The 22877-nt window shown below is 30.9% G+C and overlaps 1 protein-coding gene across 1 annotated transcript in view; it reads right to left on the bottom strand.

Moving 5' to 3' along the window:
- The window catches only part of LOC111636632 (nose resistant to fluoxetine protein 6-like), a 28954-nt gene extending 8774 nt beyond the window's left edge, over window positions 1-20180 (bottom strand). Inside the window, exons 1-10 of the mRNA XM_023381914.1 lie at window positions 19919-20180; window positions 15974-16194; window positions 9020-9128; window positions 8725-8812; window positions 4323-4417; window positions 4029-4202; window positions 1370-1463; window positions 432-515; window positions 203-365; window positions 45-124 (exon numbers count right to left, since the gene is read on the bottom strand). Coding sequence (XP_023237682.1) covers window positions 45-124; window positions 203-365; window positions 432-515; window positions 1370-1463; window positions 4029-4202; window positions 4323-4417; window positions 8725-8812; window positions 9020-9128; window positions 15974-16194; window positions 19919-20078 — 1268 coding nt within the window. The 5' untranslated portion in view covers window positions 20079-20180. The remainder of the gene's footprint in view (window positions 1-44; window positions 125-202; window positions 366-431; window positions 516-1369; window positions 1464-4028; window positions 4203-4322; window positions 4418-8724; window positions 8813-9019; window positions 9129-15973; window positions 16195-19918) is intronic.
- Window positions 20181-22877: the final 2697 nt, after the last annotated feature.

The raw sequence follows: 22877 nt of genomic DNA, 5'->3' as shown, positions 1-22877 counted from the left end.
AATGTTTAAATTTAAATAACCGTTTAAGTAATCTATCTCTTTACCTGTCACACACGAATAACAATGGTGCTGTAATAATCGTGAGTTGCATCAAATTACTCATAAACCATAAATGATTCAGAAACTGTAATTTCAAAAAAATATATAGATTAATTAAAAATATAATAAAAATGTTGATTCGAATGAAAATTGAAACAATTACGTTATATGGATAACCCATATAAGTCTGAATATGAATTGCAAATGCCCACCAATGTCGTTCTGCAAATTCAGCTTCACGTTTAGTGTATTCCCAATGTGGACCATCGCCAGAAAGAGGTAAAATAATCATCGTGGCCACAACACAAAGAACTGGTAGAGTTAACCTGAAAAATGTTCGTGAATGTTACTGAAAGCTTTTTTATGCAAGAGTTTAATGTTATTTATTTTACCTGATAGCTCTGTTTATCACGAATTGCACATATTGCATTTTTGAATTTGCTTTTTGTTTTCGTGTATAAAATGTCAGAAATCCACTAATTAAAACAAATAGAAAAGATAATTTTTTTCAGCTATTCTATTATACAAAAAGTCATAACATCATACTTTAAATTCACTATGATTACAACTACTATTAGAAATATTTATATTACATCATTGTATTTGCACGAAGATCAATAGTTACAAAACATTAAGTACAGGTGATTATAATTAGAGTATCGTTATTGAACACTCTGTCTACCAAGATAATTAGTAGTGAAAATGAAACCAAATTTAGTTGGGTGACATTTCAGTATATAGTTAATCGGAGACTTCTGATCCTCAATCTTTCTATATTTGGTCTCGAGTTTTACTTATCTAATTTTGTTCTCGAGATTAAGGAAGAACATATTGTATGATTGTACTCGGTTGTAGTGCTGTAGTGTTATTATTTCGATTTGCACATTTCATCACATAACTTGTAATGTCACCGTACCAAATTTAATAGAATTAAAGTTGCTAAATATTTAAACACACAAAATTTGAAAACATTCTTAAAATAGATATTATATACAAATGTGTCTTTTAACTTTTTCCTTTTACACACAGATGAAAAAATTAGCAATTCCATGGCGGAGTCGACTTTTTATTAGATGCAACTCGTCTGTATCAATTTGAAGATCTTTAAAATTTTCCCTCTGACAACACAAGTAAAAATTATAATTGCATTTGATAAAATTCTGTTTTAGGAATTTTCTTTAATATGGATACTCTAATTACGGTCAGCTGCTTTTTCATTTCAGACATAAAGTTAAGCACAACTGTTAAAATTTAAATAAAATTGCAAAAAATTAAATTGGTAAAATTATCTTCATTTTTTTAAAATTAAACACGTTTGCTTGTATCTTACCTAATTACGAAAAAACTTTCAATTAATACAAATGAATTAGATGCAATTTCCATTGGTATGTGATTCCACAGTCCAAATAAATTCAAATATTTTTCTGCAATAAAGTTTAAAATAATATTTAAATATCATTTATTTATTGACGTGACGTTTATATTTTAAAACTATAAAGTCCCCTTCACGTAGTATCGCCCCCTTCACTTCAAAATTCCAATGCCGAAAGCCATGTAACGCCAAATTCGTACTGCATTGAATAGACTTGTGACTAGTATAATGTTATTTGTTTAAATTATTGTACGATATAACGAATAAAATATCCAATTATTCTTAATATAATGTTTTACTGTATCGTCCAGAGAAATGTTTTTCGACTCTTAAAATATAAATTGTTACTATTACGTGTGGGAAAAACGCCCACACGGGGACCCCGTTCCGTATCGCCCCCGTTGAGGAATACTGCTATAAAGGTTACATGATTCTTCGGTCCGATTAACAATGTTACCTAAATGAAATTACATATGAAGAACCACAAAGTAAAAGTTAAAGATTGATAATAAATGGAAGAATATATAAAATTAATAATTCGATACTTTATAATGCTGAAGATAAACAATATTAAGGTTGACGAAAATAAATAAAATTAATATAAAATAAATAAAATTAGTATAGGCCTAAGTATACAAGAAATACTAAAAATGTAGCTGGCAATCGAAATAGCCAGTTGGACTTACTACTATAATTTTTTAAATTCAGTTATGAAATAGTAGATGGCCATGTTTACTAATTTGTACATCATGTAGCGCAGAATTTTGTTTTCGATTACGTACTGTAATAATCTCGGAGCAAATATATATATATAACATATTTTAAATTTTTGTAAATTTTGAATATTTTGTATAATTTGCTTTGGTAATCTCGTTTCTTTTGGAATGAGGTTGGCAATGCTAAAAAGAATAAAAAAAGAGTTCGAATGAGGATCCGGAAGTGAACTAACGTTTTGTTTTATTGTCTCCAATTTTTTTTTTTTTTTGTTTTGGTCTTGCTCTCTCTACAAAGCTCTCTCTACAATCGATCAATTATAATTGATCGATTGTAGAGAGATACCTGAGGATACGAAATTAATCCGTTCCGAAACTCAGATCGTATTATGAAAATGTCGTAAGGTGAACCATTTTTCCCCATACGATTACATGTAAAACCAATTAATCCGTTGCAACACGAAAAACACACTCAAATTAAAGCTAAGTAGTACATTGAAAAAAAATTTTAGTAAGGAAAACATTGAAAAATGCGTTTTGTAGTTATAAATGTATAAATAACCATAATAAAATAATAATTGATAAAAAAAATTAGTTTTATTTGCACTTTACCTTTGAGGATAGACGATAGTGGAGGTGTAAACTGGTGGCGGAAGAGAGGGAGAAGGAAAATGATACTAAAACTTAACTTACATAGCATAATGTAACAATAACACTAAAAAAAACTTAACACTAATCTGTAACAATAACATAATGTAACAATAACACTTAAAAAAACTTAACACTAATCTTTTTTATATTTTTTGTTTTATATTTTTTTTTCATTTTTATTCACTGCTTTTTGTTTTCTTTCCTTCACTTCCATCAGCACTTTCACCGGATGGAGGTCGCTTGGTAAAATATCTATTCAAAGAGGTTTGACTTTGCCTACTTTTTAAAATGTTTCTAAAATGACTTAGGCAAATGTCATTACTCCGAGCAGCAATATAACCAGTATGAACCTTTTCAGGATGTTTCTTTTCAATAAAATCAGTCACTTTCTTATAACAGCTCAAGATTTCCTTTATCTGCGCTGCGAACTAATGTAACTTCGTATGGTGAGTTTTGTTCGTACCATGGAGCAAAAATATGTTCGAATTTCATCTCGTATCCTGAAAATTTTGAATGCTGGATCGTTCGGATCCTGAGGTACTAGTGTATATTTATTATTCAAAATGAGTGGAATCTTAATTAAACAGCATCTGGTGATAAAAGATTTCAGATATGCCAATATTTATAATTGGGAATTTGTATCGTTAATTCTCAAAACTGAGATAGACTTAGTATAATGAAGTTAAGGAAATTCTTCACTAATAAAGAAGTTGTATTACTGCAATTTTCTCTAACAATAATTTATTCAATTAACAATCGAAAATTATTTATAAATAGACAATGCGAAACTATCGAAGTTAGCAAATATATTGTGAAATTTAATGAGGCATTACGTAGCAACACTATGAATGGGTAGAGATTTGTTTTTTGTTTCTGTTTGTGTACGGCAACGGCACAGGTAGGCGATCTGCAAATGGATAACGCCTTCAAGGACAACTTTCTACAGGAAAATAACTCCTATTTAGTGTTATGAACGTGGAAGCTTGGCAAAGCCAACGCGGCTGAGTGGATGAAACTACTGAACACTGGACCAGTAGTTTAGTGAAACCACTTGGTAAAGTTGGTAATAAATGCATCACCAAATTGTCAAACCTATTAACTTCTAAGAATAAACTGAAGTCTCTTTATGAACAACATTAAGAGAATAATGTCATAAAATATAATTCTGAAATTGCCAAGACACTTGTTTAGTGAATATTAATTTCGGAAGTTAGAAAAATAATAACGTATTGCTTATAAGAAAACATAATTACCCAAAACGGTCGGTATTAGATCGAAGGATGTTACAATGTGACCAAATATAACCCAAAATATCACTAAAATTTTGATTCCACTTAGCGCTTTTGTCTCCTCGTAAATGTTGCTAGAAAACAGTTTACTTCCAGTGCTTAGTGCGGATAGCGATACGACAATGTCAAATATTTTTCCTATAAATTTAAATTGTTAAATTATTAAATAATAATGAAAAGTATATAAATTATCTGTTGAGTTAGCTTAAAAAATAAACTTCTATATATTTATTTATAAAATATAGGCAATTGACTTACCATTTACCATTTTCTTGCTAACTATATGTAATTTCAACAAAGCATCAACGGTCGTAGTTAAGATTATGCAAATTATTAAACTGCTAAACACTGCTCTAAAATAAAAATAAATTTCTTGTGAATAGTTCTGTTTAATTTTCGTACACTTATCTAAAAAATAAGATATTATTTTTTAATAACAATTAAAACTGTAGAAAATGTAAAAGGGCCAATTACTTATAACAAATTAATGGCTTCTAGTCATATACAGAATCAAAATTAAAGTAGTTATGTTAAGAAATATTAATTAAGTACCTGTAAAATGAAAATAATCGTAACTATTCTTTATTAATCTAATTTTCTTAATAAAACATTTTTACCATTTAATTGATTTAAATTAAATAACAGATGTAAAAGCAGTATTTATATATTAATTAAATATAAAATAAAATGTATAATTAAAAAATTCCTGAACTGACTTCATATTAAAAAAATTAAGTAAAATGTTTGAGTTGATTTGAGTTGGTTGAGCTTAATGCCAAACGCTTATCAATTACTTGATGTTTTATATGTCACGTAAATTTGCAGCATACATAATACATAACTGTGACGTTTTTCAATGAAATATTTACACGAATTTATGCTTTAATCTGAAGGAATCTTCCAGTTAAAGTTTATCGATGACACAAAATGCTTTTGATTAAGCTTCAATAAAAATAACGACAGTGTCTAAAAAGTACAAAATGTTTAAAAACGATCGCAGTTCAGGCCGACTTTAAACTCCTTGTACTTTATCTTAATTATGTTAACTCAAGATTTAATCAATAACGATGAGGCAACACAAAAATTCTGAAAAAATTAAGTATTTGATATTTAAAAATTTTAAGATAATCATCTGAGAAGTTAAAGAATCAGCGTGTCACACACGCTGTGTGACTCAATCATCCATGAAGAGTTTGGCTTAAAAAAAGTAGGCATATTTCTTCCTTAGATATTGATGCAGTAGCGAAAAGAAAAACGCCAAATGTCCTGCAAAACAGGCTCCTAATGACTGAATAAGAAAAGATATGGACAGGTAACGTAATAACCAGCAATCAGACTTGAGTCTTCAACAAGGATCCCGAAGCAAATGCCAATCAAATGAATGGTCGACCGCGATCCAAAAGCGAAATAATCCAGAAAATCCAAGTCCAAAATAAATTTCCTGCTGGTATCGTGTTTTGACAATAAAGGTCTTTCATAAATTTCTGCCAGAAAGAGTGAAAATCAAAAAGAAAACGTACTTGTTCATTTTGCAAAGATTGTGAAAGCTATGAGATAAAATTCCGGGAAAGTGATGACTCTTTAATTGATTTTTTCGTCACGATAATGTTCGGCCACAAACATGCAGTTTAGTTCTTTTTTCCCGCTAAAGTAACATTTCTATACTTCCTAAATCAACCTGATCGATAAATTTTGCCCCAAATTCATTTCACTTCTATCAGAATTAAAAACAATTTCTTTATCTTTTCACAACATCAAATGAAAAATTTGAGAATCCTGCAAAAGAATGGTTTTCTGCTTGTTTTCAAAAGTAAAAATATATATATATAATATATATATATGTTACCGCTAAAGCTCGAAATCCGTTAATGTGTACATTACCTAGCTAATCTGCAGATTAACTAGAGTGATCCGTTAAAGCTGCGAAAATTGTTCAATTTCTCAAATTACCTAGGTAATTTGCAGAGTATCTAGGTAATCTGCACATTAACGGCTTCCGTATCGTTGAAGTTCAAAAGTTTGTTTCTTTCACTTCCTTTCCCCACTCCTTCTTTTTACGTAGATAAATTTAAATCCTAGAATGCAAGCAAGCACCGAATTGGTGAGTAAAATCAAGAAAAGATTCTTCGCAAACCTCTTTAGCGAAGATTTAAAATATAATACGTAGTGTTTTAATAACAAACCAAAGTATGATTCCATAATTGAAGATGTAAAGCAAATAAAAGTTTCCAAGAAGAAAGAATCATCTCGAGATTATCAAATAATTCAAAGGTGTGATGTGTTGACTGTACGAGGCTGTGAAAAACTCATTGAGCCGTTGTCAGATGCGCGAGAAAGGTTTGAAAAAGTTTGTCCATGCCGGAGAATTGTTTGACATTCGATAAAAACTGAAGAAGACCTTGAAAAATTAGAAGATTCACAAGAGACTGTGATTATGAGATCACAGTCAAATCTTACTCAAGAGGACATTCCGTTATCCCCCGCTTCTACAGAATCACCTATAGAAATACAAGAATTTACCGATAGTAATCTTAAACTGCCTTCTATACCGTTGATTGATGATGCAGTCACGAAGAATATTCAGTTACCCTGCACCTCCAAGGAATCGCCTCTGCAAGTTGAAGAAGTCATCACTGAGTTACTCTCAACTTCAGCAGAATCGCCATCACAGTTTCGTACGGAGCCTGTAAAGAGCACTATACAAGACATAGTCTGTATTGTTTGCTCAAAAGCAGCATCAAGTGCTCACAAGTGTAAATCGTGTAATATGTTTGTTCACGCAGTTTGTGGTGAAGTAGATCCTAAAGAGGAAGGGTATGGTAAGAATGTATTGTGCATCATCTGTAAAAAGAATATGGATCAGAAAATACAGCGTGATGAAGCCAAGAAATGTTTAGAAAAGCAAGCAAAGAAAATGTTAGCAGTTTCTAATGCAAAGCACCCAAACGTCGATGAAGGTTTCGCTGTGAGAATTAAAGTACCCGAAGAAGACAGAGCAAAAACTGATGCACGTTCAATTTTAGCTGTGGTTCTTAGTAAAACAGAGGATGGCTTTTATAAACTTGATACTAAAACAGGTATTTTAAAACAATTGTATGCAAAATCTGAATTCAGTGTTTGCAAAGAGAGATTTTTAACGAAAGAAGATGGATGTCCCTGCTGTAGAAATATCTTTACGTCAAACAGCAATAAAACAATCCCTTGGTACTGGGCAGGGTTTCAGAAAATGTGACTGCAAATCTAAATGTACCACAAATAGGCGTGCTTGTCGCAAAAACCAATTGCTACGTAATTCAAAGTGTCACCAATCTTTAGATTGCACTAATAAGTAAGTACAATTTTATCATACATTTTGCAAATTCATTTCCCTAATTGTAGTAATATTTTAAACCGTTTGATTTTTGTATTAAAGTTTTTTTAATTGATTGATGATTGATTCAATCAACTAATTTGTTGATAGTATTAACTTGATTCTTTAGATATTGAACATTAAATAAATAACATTATGTTAATTTAAGCGTACAAAAACGTTGCTGTTGTTCCAGCAAAGATCTTATATTTTACTTTTGAAAACAAGCAGAAAACCATTCTTCAAACATATATCTTATCAAACATATATATATATATATTTTTCTAGAAACCAAAGAAGTATTTTATAGAAACAAAGAATTATTTTATAGAAAACAAAGAAGTATTTTAATAGTTTTCAGTGTAAGTTCCTTTTTATCTGAACAACGTTTCTATTTGTTTTCTGCCATTTGTTATGTGCAAAGTCCTGGAAATTTTTGATCATAAGGTGTATGTGTCAAAATTTAAATAACTTTTATTTCTCTAAATCAATGGTTTTCAAACATTTTAACAGTGCGACCCCAAGGTAACTTTCTGCGACCCCATTTGGGGTCGCGACCCATACATTGAATAGCACGGCTCTAAATTATTGAAAAATTTGTTTTTACAACTATCTAAAATCAAACATTACTAAGAGAGCAACATTTCACCTAAGCCAGGGCATCATAGACAAGGAAGTCAAACCAAAAATCCAACCAATAAACGTTGAAAACTCAAAACACATCATAATCTATTCCCATTATTTAGAATCATTCGCCATTTTTTTATTATGGCAGATTGAAGAAACAGAAAAATTGAATTATAACTCAGTTATTAAATTTTTAAATTGGTAGTTAACCTAATTCAGTTATAATTTTGATAAGAATATATATTAATAAATGTAAGTGAAATTACATAACGTTTCACTATTTATTGTAACATCATCACAACGCTGGGCTATGATTTTTAACTATAGTTTTAATTTATTTAATTTAAAATATACAGTATTCAAATTAGTGGTCGCTTGCCCCAGTATATAATACTTTTCCTTTGACAGTAGAGTCGTGCAGTCATCTATTTAACATATTCCAGAGGAAAAAATTTGGATTAAAATAACATGATTTTTTGTATTGGAAGTTTTATATAGTTAATCGGGGCCTTGTTTCCATATGGTTTTTACAGCTTTTTTCAGATTTCATCTACATAACTCCGTTCTCGAAATTTAGCAATGACAGTCAGACGGCTGGATGGACGCCAGTGGAAATTTATAGTTTTACAATTCCTTTAAATTGCAGCAAAATAAATAAAAAGTCAATAGAAAATAATAACTTACAAACAAATTAGTTGCGATATTGAATATTCTTTCTTCTCTTCTTTCGTTTTACAGAATTCTACTTCAACTTTTATAAATTTTCTTATTACTTAAAAAAAAACAGCATAAATTACAAAATTGAAAATAATTGTAAAATATATTAATTATCAGGTAATAGTTTATGTTTTGATAATGTTATAATAAAGAAATCTTTGAATTATGAAATTATAGTAAATTTTTTACAAATGTTTGAAAACATTTTGTCTAGAATGAGTATTAATTAAATGTTTTGAAAATTTTACTGTAAAGAACTTACGCCATTTTCCAATATTTTCCAAGTCATTTTCACTACAGGAATTTGGAATACAAACATCTAAACGCAACGTGTTTAATTTGCTCAGGAATTGGGATATAGAAGCTGGTTTCTGAAAATGCAAGAATTGTAATTAATTTTTATGTTTTCTGAACAATATTATACTACTTTTATAAAATTATTTCTAGTTTTATTTCATATTATCCTTCATAAGGCTATGTATACCAGCAGTAATGACGTTTACCATTTCGAAACCAGTAGAGAACGCCACATTGACGCTTGATTAGGAAGCAGTAATTCTTAATTCGTTTGATTTATGCCTTTTTAAAGGATGCAAATAATTGATATTAAGCATACCATTAAAAACGCAAAATTCAAAATTTTCGGTTAGTAAAAATCGTTTTTATACTGATAAAGGATTTTGGAATCTTGTTCTATGTAAATTGTAAAAGATACTAGCTATTAAACAGAATAATGAAACAATAAAGCTGTATATAAGAATATCAAATCGTTTCACTAATCCATCTTAGCATTCAGTTTAACCTACTTTGGTATTATTTAATTAATCTTTGCTTTAATTCTGTATGTTCTGTTACTTTGGACTGTTGGAATCCTAAATATTTGTAGAAGTCGCCCTCTTCCATAGATTCAATAACATCTTCATTTCCAAGTGCAAAATCTTCTTTCTTATTTTATGGACTGCATTTTTTTAAGGACTGCATATTTTCTGAAGTGTTTTGCATTTGTCTAGGCCAAATTCTGTTTGTATGTTCTTGGTGTATGAATGTGTGATTTGTAGGAGCTGCTCAGGCCCGCCGTAAGCGGGCGTGCAAGGCGTGCACCGCACGCGGGCGGCACGTTCAGGGGGCGGAAAATCGAGCGATCGGTCACGTAATATTCAAAGTCATTGTCATAATACCCACCCTACTTATAGCATAAGAGATGCCTTCGAATGGAAAAAAATATCCGACCGGCGCGCAATTACTATAGTAATACCCCGAACTTACGCGATAGGTGGGACCGAGCGATAACCGCGTAAGTCGAATTCGCGTAAGTCAGGGTATAATTTCGCAATTTGTGTAAAATCCAAGTCGGATGTATATAAGCTAATAAATATTCTCCTTAATCTTATATCATCTTTTGATTCGTTCACAGTTACAAGAAATCACCACATAGAGTCTCTCAAGTCTCCGTAGATATAACAAACACAGAAATAACACAAAATAAATTGTAGCTATATGTCGATTCCGCGCGACACGTCCGAATATGTAAGCCGAACAATAGTGTGGGGAAGTGAGTAATCAAGAGTTGCGTGGCGCTCAAACAAAAGACGCATCGGCGAGATTTGAAAATCGCGTAACTCCGGGTTCGCGTAAGTCGGGGTAGTGTAAGTCGAGGTATCACTGTATACTGTATTCTTATTTAAATTATAGCGTTAACAGCGCCTCTATTGGCATTTATCAGAATTAAGATGCAATGCGAAACGTCTGTCGGCAGGTTGAACCATCCGGCAGCGCCCGAAAGCCAAGTACCCATAGTCGTGCTCTATGACAGAAGTTGACAGGACTGGCAAAAATAGGGAATCCCCACATAGCTTTCTTCTCAATTTGTACTTGTACGTATTCGAACAGATCTGTCGCATATCAAATTGCAATTATTTTGTTAATAATTCTTCTGACATGGGTCTAAGTATAATTAATGATATTTTAATTTGGTTAAAATTTAAATCTGAAGCTTAAAGACGATTCGATTAGTGAAACAGACATTGACGGTATTGATTTGTTTAATGAAATTAATACTTTAAAGGTGCATTTTCCAGAAAACCAGTCTAATGATCCACAAACCCTATTACAATCAGTGGCGTGCCGTAGGGGGGCGGTCCGCCCCGGGCGCCACTTTTTAGGGGGCGGCAAAATTTCACAATAAAAAATATTAATATCTTGTAAAATTTTGAAACATCCTAATCTATACGCCTACGATAGTGCTATCGTCCGAACAGTCCAGGAATCGGCTCGCCGGGTGAACTAGTAACTTTTTCATCCGAGGAGTTCCTGCGAAACCTGTTGACTTTTTTTTTCTTGTACGATTTATTCGCGTTCATGTTGTACGATTAATTCGCGTTCATATACACCACTAATATCCAATAGAACTATTTTAAACAGGTTGCTGCATTACCACCAAATTTTTCGTTGCTTGTTCTGTGACAAAACTGAATTTTGGTTTTTTAAATTGAAATACCTAAATAAGGGGGGCCGAAATTTTCCCCCGCCCCAGGCGGCTGACACCCACGGTACGCCACTGATTACAATATCTTTTTACTAATGATTTAATTTCAACATTTCCGAACACAGCAATAGCACTAAGAATATTACTTACATTGCTGGTTTCAGTTGCATTTGGTGAAAGGTGCTTTTCAAAGTTAAAAATTATTAAAAAAAACTATTTAAGATCAACAATGCACCAGCGAAGACTAAGTAATTTAGCTATAGTTTCAATTAAACATGAAATCTTAGACAGCTTTGGATACAAGAAAATTGACAGCAGATTTCGCAAACATCAAGGCAAGAAGAGTTCAATTTCTGTGAATAAATATTTATATGGTTTTACACTTAAGTAAACAAAAATAACTTAGTAATAATAAATAGTTTTTCTTTGTAAAGTATTTCTTTTCTTTTTTCACACCCTTATGAGAAAACACTAAAGAGCCTTTCTGGCAAGCTCAGCATAGGTAGTTGTAGTTAAACAGGGGGCGGAATAATCGGGATTGCACACGGGAGTTCAAACAGCTAGCGGCGCCCCTGGAGCTGCTGAAGTAGTTTTTGTTTCATGCATAAAGTTTTATGTCGTCTATGTACATGAGATGTGACAGTTTAAACTGCATTGCTTTTCATGTCTGATATTGTAACCATATAGTGTGTTGTTGTTACAGAGGAATCAAGAGGACCCTTGAAAAATTCCTTGCCTAATGAATATTTGGTTTGTTTGTATGGAAGTGTTATATATCCTGAGATGTAGTGTTATTCTTCAGTGCTGCATAGTGTTTTGGAAAAATGCAATGAGGGACAGATGCATTATGTACATGTGTAGAATATGTAGCAGCCAACTGTGTGGAACACTGTCAAATGCTTTTCTGTAGTCTATGTAAACCATGTATATGTTTCTGTGTTGTTCGTGTTCTTGCCATAAAATGTCTAAATCTGTGAGTAAGTTCTTCGCATCCCCTGTGATTTTTACGGCAACCGTTTTGTTGATTTGTAGAAATTGGTAACAGCACTGGACCAAAGAGAAGACCAATAAGTTGTTTGTTCTTTTTCTGTTGGAGTGCCACTGTGCTATGTATCAGTGTTTGTTTTGGTACTAATTTTTCTGTAAAAGACTTTTTCATTGTTTGTAAATAATTTTTTTTGTTGTTTTCGTAGTGTTCATATTTTATATAGTTTGAGTCTATGTGCTTTGGCTGCAAGTTTTTTGTTTTAGTGTATCAATGTATTCTGTAATTTGNAACATGAAATCTTAGACAGCTTTGGATACAAGAAAATTGACAGCAGATTTCGCAAACATCAAGGCAAGAAGAGTTCAATTTCTGTGAATAAATATTTATATGGTTTTACACTTAAGTAAACAAAAATAACTTAGTAATAATAAATAGTTTTTCTTTGTAAAGTATTTCTTTTCTTTTTTCACACCCTTATGAGAAAACACTAAAGAGCCTTTCTGGCAAGCTCAGCATAGGTAGTTGTAGTTAAACAGGGGGCGGAATAATCGGGATTGCACACGGGAGTTCAAACAGCTAGCGGCGCCCCTGGAGCTGCTGAAGTAGTTTTTGTTTCATGCATAAAGTTTTATGTCGTCTATGTACATGAGATGTGACAGTTTAAACTGCATTGCTTTTCATGTCTGATATTGTAACCATATAGTGTGTTGTTGTTACAGAGGAATCAAGAGGACCCTTGAAAAATTCCTTGCCTAATGAATATTTGGTTTGTTTGTATGGAAGTGTTATATATCCTGAGATGTAGTGTTATTCTTCAGTGCTGCATAGTGTTTTGGAAAAATGCAATGAGGGACAGATGCATTATGTACATGTGTAGAATATGTAGCAGCCAACTGTGTGGAACACTGTCAAATGCTTTTCTGTAGTCTATGTAAACCATGTATATGTTTCTGTGTTGTTCGTGTTCTTGCCATAAAATGTCTAAATCTGTGAGTAAGTTCTTCGCATCCCCTGTGATTTTTACGGCAACCGTTTTGTTGATTTGTAGAAATTGGTAACAGCACTGGACCAAAGAGAAGACCAATAAGTTGTTTGTTCTTTTTCTGTTGGAGTGCCACTGTGCTATGTATCAGTGTTTGTTTTGGTACTAATTTTTCTGTAAAAGACTTTTTCATTGTTTGTAAATAATTTTTTTTGTTGTTTTCGTAGTGTTCATATTTTATATAGTTTGAGTCGTGCCGTAGGGCGGTCCGCCCCGGGCGCCACTTTTTAGGGGGCGGCAAAATTTCACAATAAAAAATATTAATATCTTGTAAAATTTTGAAACATCCTAATCTATACGCCTACGATAGTGCTATCGTCCGAACAGTCCAGGAATCGGCTCGCCGGGGGAATAATCTCTGCTAAAAAATACTTGTGCTTTGGCTGCAAGTTTTTTGTTTTAGTGTATCAATGTATTCTGTAATTTGTGTGTTATGATGTTTTGTGCTTGTTTTGATTTTATTGGAAATGCTTTAGAGTTGTTTCTTTAATTTTGGTGTTATGTTGTTTTCAGTGTATTGTGTCAGCCTGCCTAATTGTTGTCTAATATCCTTTATTTGTTTTTCTATCAATATTTTTCTCTGCCAGGCAGGTTGTGATAGAATTGTGTTTTGTTTGTGTCTGTTTGCGATTGTATTTTCAGTCCACAGTGTATCACTACTATGAATGCCTGAGCATTGAATAAACGTAGTGTGGAAGTAAGTGAATATTTACATAATTTAGTGTTTTTCCTACTACATTTGACTTGTTCATTTTTAGTATTCGTGGTCTTTGTGTGGAACCTGTACCTGTATATTTAGTCAGTGTTTTCTGAAATAAAAGTGAAAGCGTATTAACTAAATCTATATCTATGTTATCAGTGGCTTGTGAGGAAGTATCTGTAGTGTCATTAGTAGTAGTAGTTGTGTGTGTGTGTGTGTGTGTGTGCTGTAATCAGTGGATGTTGCTGGATTATCCTGACAGGTTACGTAATCTTTATTAATGTTAAATATTTTTGTCTGTTGATGTATTTGATTTTTTTATACTCTTTCTGCCCTGTAGGCACTAATGGGCCTACTATAAGAGGGTCTCTTATAGCAGGCCCATTATGGGTTCAGCCAGGCTCACAATGGGGCAGCCAAGTAGTGAGGGACAGAACCCTATATATCTGAACAGACCACCCATCGAAGAATTCCTGGGGATTTCTTGACCCATTCGGATTCGTTTCCAGGTCCCCCAGAGCGGTAGGCCGTTGCCTTGATCGCTCGGCCATCCCGCTGTCGATGTATTTGATCAGCAACCTGTTGTTTCATAAGTTCAAGTGTTGTTTGTGGGATTGTTCTTTTTTGATCAACAACCCTTAGTTTGGTGACAGTGAGGTGAAAATATTGTTGTTTGAATCTATTGTGTAATTGTTGTCTGTACGCTGTCATGTTTGTTTCAAAGTCTTGTGATAATATAGTAAGTATGCATGATAAAGGCGTTCATTTCTATTGTCCATTTTATTCGTTGGCATGGTTTTCCAGCTTTTGTGGTCTGTGGATGCATTGCCACAGAAACACCAAGACTACGTTTAGACCTAGATTTAACTTCAAGAAAAGTAAGCTTTTTTAATTAGAAACGTTAACAGACTAATTGTCAAACAAATTTAGAATACGAAAATTTTGTAAAAAAAATGCTTTTAAAACATTTAAAGTATATCCTAATTATAAATATAAAAAAATTTCTACTGCAAGTAGAAAAAAAGCAATTGCTGAGTTTCATTCTCACAATGTCGTAAAAATGCTGTTCATTATTTTAATTTTATTTTATTGAATAAAATAAATCGTTATGTAGACTTGTTTTGTTATAATTTCTAGGTTATGATTTGTATTTGATTTTCAAAAAATTTAGAAAAAATTTACTTTAGATTATTTTAAGTTTATTGACAGTTAACAATTTTTAAATTGTTTTCTGTCTACTTTAACTGGAAATTTAAAAATTGGGAACTATAATTTTTAACCAATATGAATATTAAATAATATACAAGAAAAAACAAAATTCTAAAACGAACTTAATACACAGTGTTTGTAGTAAAACACACCTCTGCTAAAAAATTTTATAAAATGTAGCAGTCAACTGTGTGGAAAACTGTCGAATGCTTTTCTGTAGTTTATATATGCCATGTGTATGTTTCTGTATTGTAATAAATAAATATTTATCTAGAAATTGTACTAAAAAATAAAATTAATTATTATTGTAACTTCTATTAAAATATTTTCCTAATATGATTTTTTTCTTATAGAATATAAACACGTTAATTGGAAAAAATTGTCAACTTAGTTATATGTGTAACATTCTTGATGATAAAAAAAAATAAAATAAATTTAAAGAATTGTTATGGTAAAAACAACATTTACCCCAAATTGTATCGAAACATTACTACTTAATGGTTTTATTATCTAAATGAGTATAAATTAACAATAGAAATAACAATTTGGTACAAAGTTTGCATGATTTTTCAATGTGGCTGATTCTTGCGTATTATCATTACTTTATGTTAATAAAATAACGTAATATATAATTTAATATATTACATATTATGTTAATTAATTAAAATTAATAATACTATTAAACTTTAATGTACAATACAACAAATTATACTGTATTTTACTCAGTTATGTGCATGCTGACTTAAGTTTTTTCAATAAAAATAAGTTATAAAATTATCGTTATATACTCACAAAGAGATTTTTCAATAATTGCACAATTGTGATGTCAGATGAGGATACTCTTTGTATTGTATCCTGTTGTAACTTTGGCAATTTCATAAGAACTGAACAGAATTTTCCTCTGACAACTTTATTTTCCATGGTTTCGATGTCAAGGCATTGGTCATAATCACCTTGCATCCACAGTGTTCCTTTTAATAATCCTGAGGGGGGTTTACCGATAGAATCCAATACTGAAACAACAAACAACTACAAATAAATAAAAAATTTTAGCAACGAATTGCTTAACATTTTCGGAAATATCAAATACTGAAAACATTTGTTATAATATTTTATTTAAATATTCTTATAATTAATTATAGTGAAAACGACGAAAAACCTTAATTTTCATGAAATTTTATGAAAAAATCAAATCTTGATTGTAATTTGATAAAATACAAATTACGAAAAAATTGTAAATGTTAATACATTTACATTTTTTTCATAAAATACATTTCAAACCTGAAAATTAAGATTTTCGTCATTTTCACTATGATTAATTATAAAAAAATTCTTTATTATAGTCTTCATTATGTTCATTATATAAATTCTTAATTTAGTTTGACTTTACTTCAGATATGACACGATCTTCTCTATCTCCCTATTCCTTTGACCTGCAACTATTAATATTTACTTGCATCAATTTTCTTAATAGATAAAGCTTTATGCAAAGTTTCAGAATCTATCCATGAAAAGCACAGGACTTATTAAGCTTGAAAGAGGATGAACAAATTGTGCCCCCACACACATATACTAACATCCATACATACAATAAAAATCCTTTGAATTTCTTAGCATTTTTAGACATTTTAATGTCTCCTGAATCCCAAAATGTAAAAATCTTGAGGGGTCATTTTTGATTGATTGCCATTCTTTCCTTGTGTTATGTATAAAAGCGGAAAAAGAATTTAACTGTTCTCAGCTCTATAACGTTTGCAGTTAAATAATTGTTGAATAAACAATTATGTTGGTCGTGTGCTACAAGAATGAGATGAGGAATTATGGAAGTTATAGCCATCCCCAGTTTAAACATCGCTAGTGTCTTTACATGCACACGCTTAGAATAATTTGTCCAGTATGTGTTGTTATGTTTATCGAGTTTCGATATGAGAAGGATGATCAAGTAAACCATCTCTAAACATAAGTTAACTTGACATTGGACTGAAGTATGTCCTGAAAGTTTTGACTTTTTATTTTTATTAAGAATGACTGAAAATTGCATTGTAAGATTTCACATGATGCAAAGCGAGTTTAAGTAAACGCGTTAACTATTTATAATAAGAAACATTGAGTTCTACATAATAAACATTCTTTTTGATGTTTTCATAAAAAATCAACAGAAAAAACTTAATATAAAAAGTTCAGTTTTACGCTTGAGCCAAGCATTAAAGATTAAACAAAATCATGAACTAACATTTTTTCAACATAAAATGTTTCAGAAATAAATTCAAACTGATGCAAAACGTAAAATTTGTTTAAATACAGTAGAGCGTCGTTTACCCGAATCAATTGGTGACTGGGGTTGTTCGGATAACTTATTTTTCAGATAACCAATTATGTATGGAAAAATATATTAATTTATTCCGTGTTGAAATTTTTCTTTGTTGCGTGTCGCTTCGCGTTGAATTTTCGTCGATGTTAAGCCTAACGAAGACTATTGTATCGTTAAAAATTATTTTTTTATTTTGTACGAACAAAATAAATATATTGAAAAATATAAAAACAATAAAAAGTTATATTTCAGAAGTTGATTTAGAATCAAAAACGTAAAATATTTGAGTAGACATAGCCAAAGATTACAGCGCCACAGCACTGGCGAAAATTTAAATTTGTCGACTGGCATTCCTTTGGATAACCGACGTTTCGGATAACTGACCTTCGGATAAACGACGCTCTACTGTATCGCGTATAATTTAAAACTAGGACATTGCGCTTGTAAGTTCAGACACGAAGTAATTGAGCTGGAGATAGAAAATAAAATCGTTTTTTGCACCTGCCAGCCACAGAGAAGTCGGTCCATGCAGTGTTTCACATGAGAAATTGATTCAAGTACAAAGATTTTTTCTTGGATTAACTCTTCGTAGTTTCTTGTTTATTTTTCTTAAGGCGCAAGTAATACTGTCGTTCCTCCTAAATTCCGGCAAGTAGCATGGACATTATTTATCCCTTTGATTCTACTGTTACTCGAAAACGCAGTCATAAATCCGCATTTTTATCATATTTTTGGATTCCTCTTTGCAATTAACGTAAAATGTCAGTTTAGAAAAATTTGTTGTTATATGTGTCGTCTTCACTAAAAACAGTGTCATGGTAGCTTGACGTTCCGGCACTGGAATATGAATAGCTAATGAACGTTCGCTTCGAAGTTAGACAAGAAAGGTGATTTATAATGTGCAGTAATATTTTGCTAATAAAAAACGGAAAGATAATTGATATTGCCGGTAAGGTATGTTCCTACATGAGATGTTCGCTAGTAATCACTATTATTAATGAAGAAATATGTATTATATAGTTGGGTGAATGAGTAGCACGCTGTATGAAAATGCTGTCAAAAGAGCAACTAATATGTAAGCCCAATTGGAAAAGGCAGATCATTAATAATTCGAATAGACAACGTTGTAGAACAACTGATAATTAATAGATCACCTAGGGACTGTTCTGAAATCGTAGATGAAGATATAATTCCACTGTCAGATTGATATCATAAAAGTAAAATTAAGTATTTTTTAGTACCAAAGAGTACTGGTAAAGAGTAGCTAAGTCAAACTTATATCTAAACTTTTAATAAAACAATTATTCGCTAATATATATTTCCATATAGAAAATAGAAAGTACGTTAATAGTTGTTAAATGCATGATTCTTTGATTCTTTACACTTAATGCATGTAATAAAAAAGTCTAGGAAGAGGTTGAGTGAAGTGACTTACATAGCACAGGCATTGAAAACTGTGTGGAGCCATCTGTTATGATCTTTTATTAAAAACTGCTTAAATTTTTGTTAATTATTATATAAATGTAAAAGGCTTAATTTTGAAAAAAAGAGATGAATCTAACTAAAAAAATTTAAATGTCAATAACGAATAAGATCTTTTTAAGACCCAACTGGATATATGACCCACTTTTCATCTCTTTGATTTTCAACTACGAAATTCATTGGCGTCAATTTTCTTATATAGAAACTTCCTTGCAAAATTTCACAAAATTTTCGAATAAAGACACAGAAGTTATTTATTAAGCTTCAAAATAAGGGAACGAACGCGCTCCCTCCACACACAGCATTCATACATGTGGAAAAAATCCCGAACTCATTTGTTTCAAAATCCTCCAAATTCGATAATATATCATACAAAGGGGATTATTTCTTGATCAATCACCGTACTGTCGTCTGTTATACATAATAACTGGAAAAGTAATTAACACAGTAAACGAGAAAATTGTGCTTCCGTCTATCGAAAAGGCAAAATTCCCACCCTGCTTGATATATTAATTAAGCGAGAAGTGCTGGCATAATTTGTGAATAATTTGATTACTTTAACTCGAGCAATATTATGCGTGACGTTTTTATCGAGTCTATATTTCTCCGGTTAATATTACGCTTTTTCGAAGATAATCTAATAATTTAAAATTAAAAAGAAATTTCTATAATAACGTTTAAGTTTAGTTAAATGTAACGTAGAGCTAAGCTTTAGCAATAATTTTACAGAAATATTATTAATATACACGCAAAATTAAATACATAAATTTAGACATTCATAATATAAACAAAAAGTAATGTTGGTTTGCTTTAGGCCAAAAGTTTTGTTTTATATTAAAAATTATCATTTATTTTCTGTAATATGTATCGTAAGAAAACAGTAATATTAAGCAAGAAAAATTAAAATCTACGTTGATATTACAAATTTTTTAAAACATACTCACAGCTGAACGTCCAGACTTTCATTTTCATCAAATCTTGCACGAATCGCATAAAACTACTCTTACACGAAAAAGATAATGTCACCTCTTCGGACATCTTCAACATGTAAGGTAAATTAGACTTGACTACGGATCTTATTAATGTTTTCATTTTTCGATCCATATCTTTAATAAAATGTAAAACTTCTTCACTTTCGTTTCGTGGTTGAGTTTCGTTGTCAAGTGATTCATTTACGGATAACAAATACCCAGGAAACACTAACGAAAATAGTAAAATGGAAAGTGGAGAAAGTATGCTTGTACGCATTTTGTGACTGTGTAAAACTGATTCAGTATTGTTCAAGCTTACACAAGGAGACTACAGGAAAATTTTTGTGATATTGACTATTTATTGATAAGGAAAAAAATTTTATTCCGAATTGTAAACAATAGAATAATTAGACAGAATTTTTGAACTAAAAAGTAATATTACATGTAAGAAAAAGTGCATAAATTACTGACAGATTAAATATTAATAATAATTATTAAAAACATTATTACAATATAGTTAATAAATAATGAAATAAATTTTTGTTATAGTTTTTAATTGTTCATTCAATTTTATTTTTATTTAAAAACTTCGATGAATTTAAGTGATTAATTAAAATTTTTTAAGAATTTAATTAAATTTCTCATTTAATTTTTAAAATATTATTTAAGAGTATTTATGTTTTCGTTGTATAAAGTGCATGATAGCAATGCTTCATTTAAGAACACAACAATTTAATTTTGTTAATTAATTAATAAAATTAAGTTGTTCTGAATATTAATTTTGTGGTTTAGGTATAAAATATGTTTATAGGGTTTAAATGTTTATTGGATTACTCAGACTTTAAGATACTTATCCAAAAGTATTTTCGTAGTACAATACAGTTCCAAGTAGAATAATTGTTAGAAGTTCGTTAATTTTCAGCGACATTGTCTACAATAAAAATTTTATAGCAATTTCTAATTTTTCTTATTTGAACTTATAGCAAAACCTTCCTGGGCTTGGTTGAACTTACTATAGACTACATAGAAAATTACGTTTTGTAACTTTGAAATAGAAAGAGTAAAGACAATATCCTGTTTTTCACTATCAGACAAACCCAATTGCAGGGAATAACAAAAAAGCACTGTATATATAAAATAAAACTCCTGATACCATCCATGGGGTGAATATAGTCGAATATTAAAACAAAACGAATCCAGCAACGAATTGCGTAATTCCTCAGGTGTTATGAGAATATATTTTAAAAAATAACGTTTATATTATTAATCATAACAAATAAAATAATATGTGGTACTATGCCTTAGGAGATTTTATTATAAAAATGTTTATATTATTAATTATTATCTAATGGCAAAAAGCTTACTTTTGAGACAACTGTTAAATTTTATTTTTAAAAAATTTAAATACTAATAACAAGTGAAATTTTTATGAAAATCCAACCCCTTAGAAGTTATGACAAATGAAAATTCCCTCTATTTCTTCACCTTCTTGACCTTTTACCAAAAAATTTAATAGCATCGATGCCTTTATATACAATCCACCCTACCAAATTTTGATTTTTAGTGTTTACCCCGTATTGAGCTATTATACGAAATAGCTGACAATCATACAACACGCACAGACATCCACGAAATTTTTTGCTGTTTTTGACTTTTTTGGATTCAAGAAAATTCAGAACGTGAAGATATGTAAAAAACTCGAAGGATCAAATCTAATACGATTTCCATACTTTCCTTTTTTTATGTATACGTAACGACTGAAAAAATAAAACTGGGTTTAGATGAAATTAGTTTAATTTTAAATTTAAATTAATAACGTACGTTTCAATTTTGCATTTTAACTTGAAAAGGATCGATTATTCAGTTGCAATTCTTTCGAAATCAGATATGTTCTATATTTGAAACTTGTGAGACATGTCTTGAACGTATAAACACGATTTCAGCATGAAAATATTTTGATCGTAAACTTCTGTGTAATTAGAAATCTTCTGTGAAACGATTAATGTTCTATTTGTATACGAAAATTTATAAAAGATCTCTATCTCTGGTCTCGGCATTTAACTATCTAACTGCGTTTTCGAGATTACGAATAGACAGCAAACAAAACAGTAACTTTATAGATATACATTTTTTTTTTAAATTGCAGCCCAATAAATACTCTCCATTAACTGAGTGAATAAACCCGCGGAAGGTGTCAGTCGTGAGTTTCTGCGACGCCAACAGACTAACCACATGGAATTTTCGGGGGTTTTCTTTGTTTTATTAACACCTAAATAGGAGACTGCTCTACACAAAAGTCTTACTGAATTTCATTCTCCTTAACGGATCGCTTACGTCGTCGTAACCAAATAAACAAAACCAATTCAAATAATATTTCTATAAACGCGATGTTTACAAAGACCTACTTCCACGAAACCTCGATACCTCTCACCTACCTTGATTTTTTTTCTCCTTAGTAACTCATAAGCTCATGGCCTTAAATTTATTTCACGTATCAGTGATACTGCATAAAGAAAAGTTTTAATGTTCAGCTAAATTAATGTATGTTCAACAAAGTAGAGCTAGAAGTCTCTTTATTACTCTGTGCCGATATTTATTTTTCCTCTTTATTATCACGGTACTGCAGTTGTAGTCTGTATCATGTGCACTTTATACATATGCTGAGTCTTACTGTTAAATCTGTTTACAATATTCTTATGCCAAAGTTACCTATACTTAGATGTTCTTGCTGAGCTTTATTTTCCAACCCGTTTTCAACAATTTTTGCATCAGCAATTATTCTCTCATTTCTACAGGGTTGTTTTTTTTATTGAAACAAGTTTTATATGAAGTATTTCGGAGGGTAATTTTAGCAACTTCGATCACTTGCGAGGCAATCACAACCTATCCAACACGGATCACTTTTCAAATATTAATAGCATAACGGTATTAA

The sequence above is a fragment of the Centruroides sculpturatus genome, unplaced genomic scaffold (genome assembly GCF_000671375.1).
Source record: "Centruroides sculpturatus isolate CEXI.00-Female unplaced genomic scaffold, Cexi_2.0 scaffold1065, whole genome shotgun sequence".
Lineage (NCBI taxonomy): Eukaryota > Metazoa > Arthropoda > Arachnida > Scorpiones > Buthidae > Centruroides > Centruroides sculpturatus.
The sequence above is the reverse complement of the archived record's forward strand: the minus strand, read 5'-3'. Positions and strand labels throughout refer to the sequence as shown.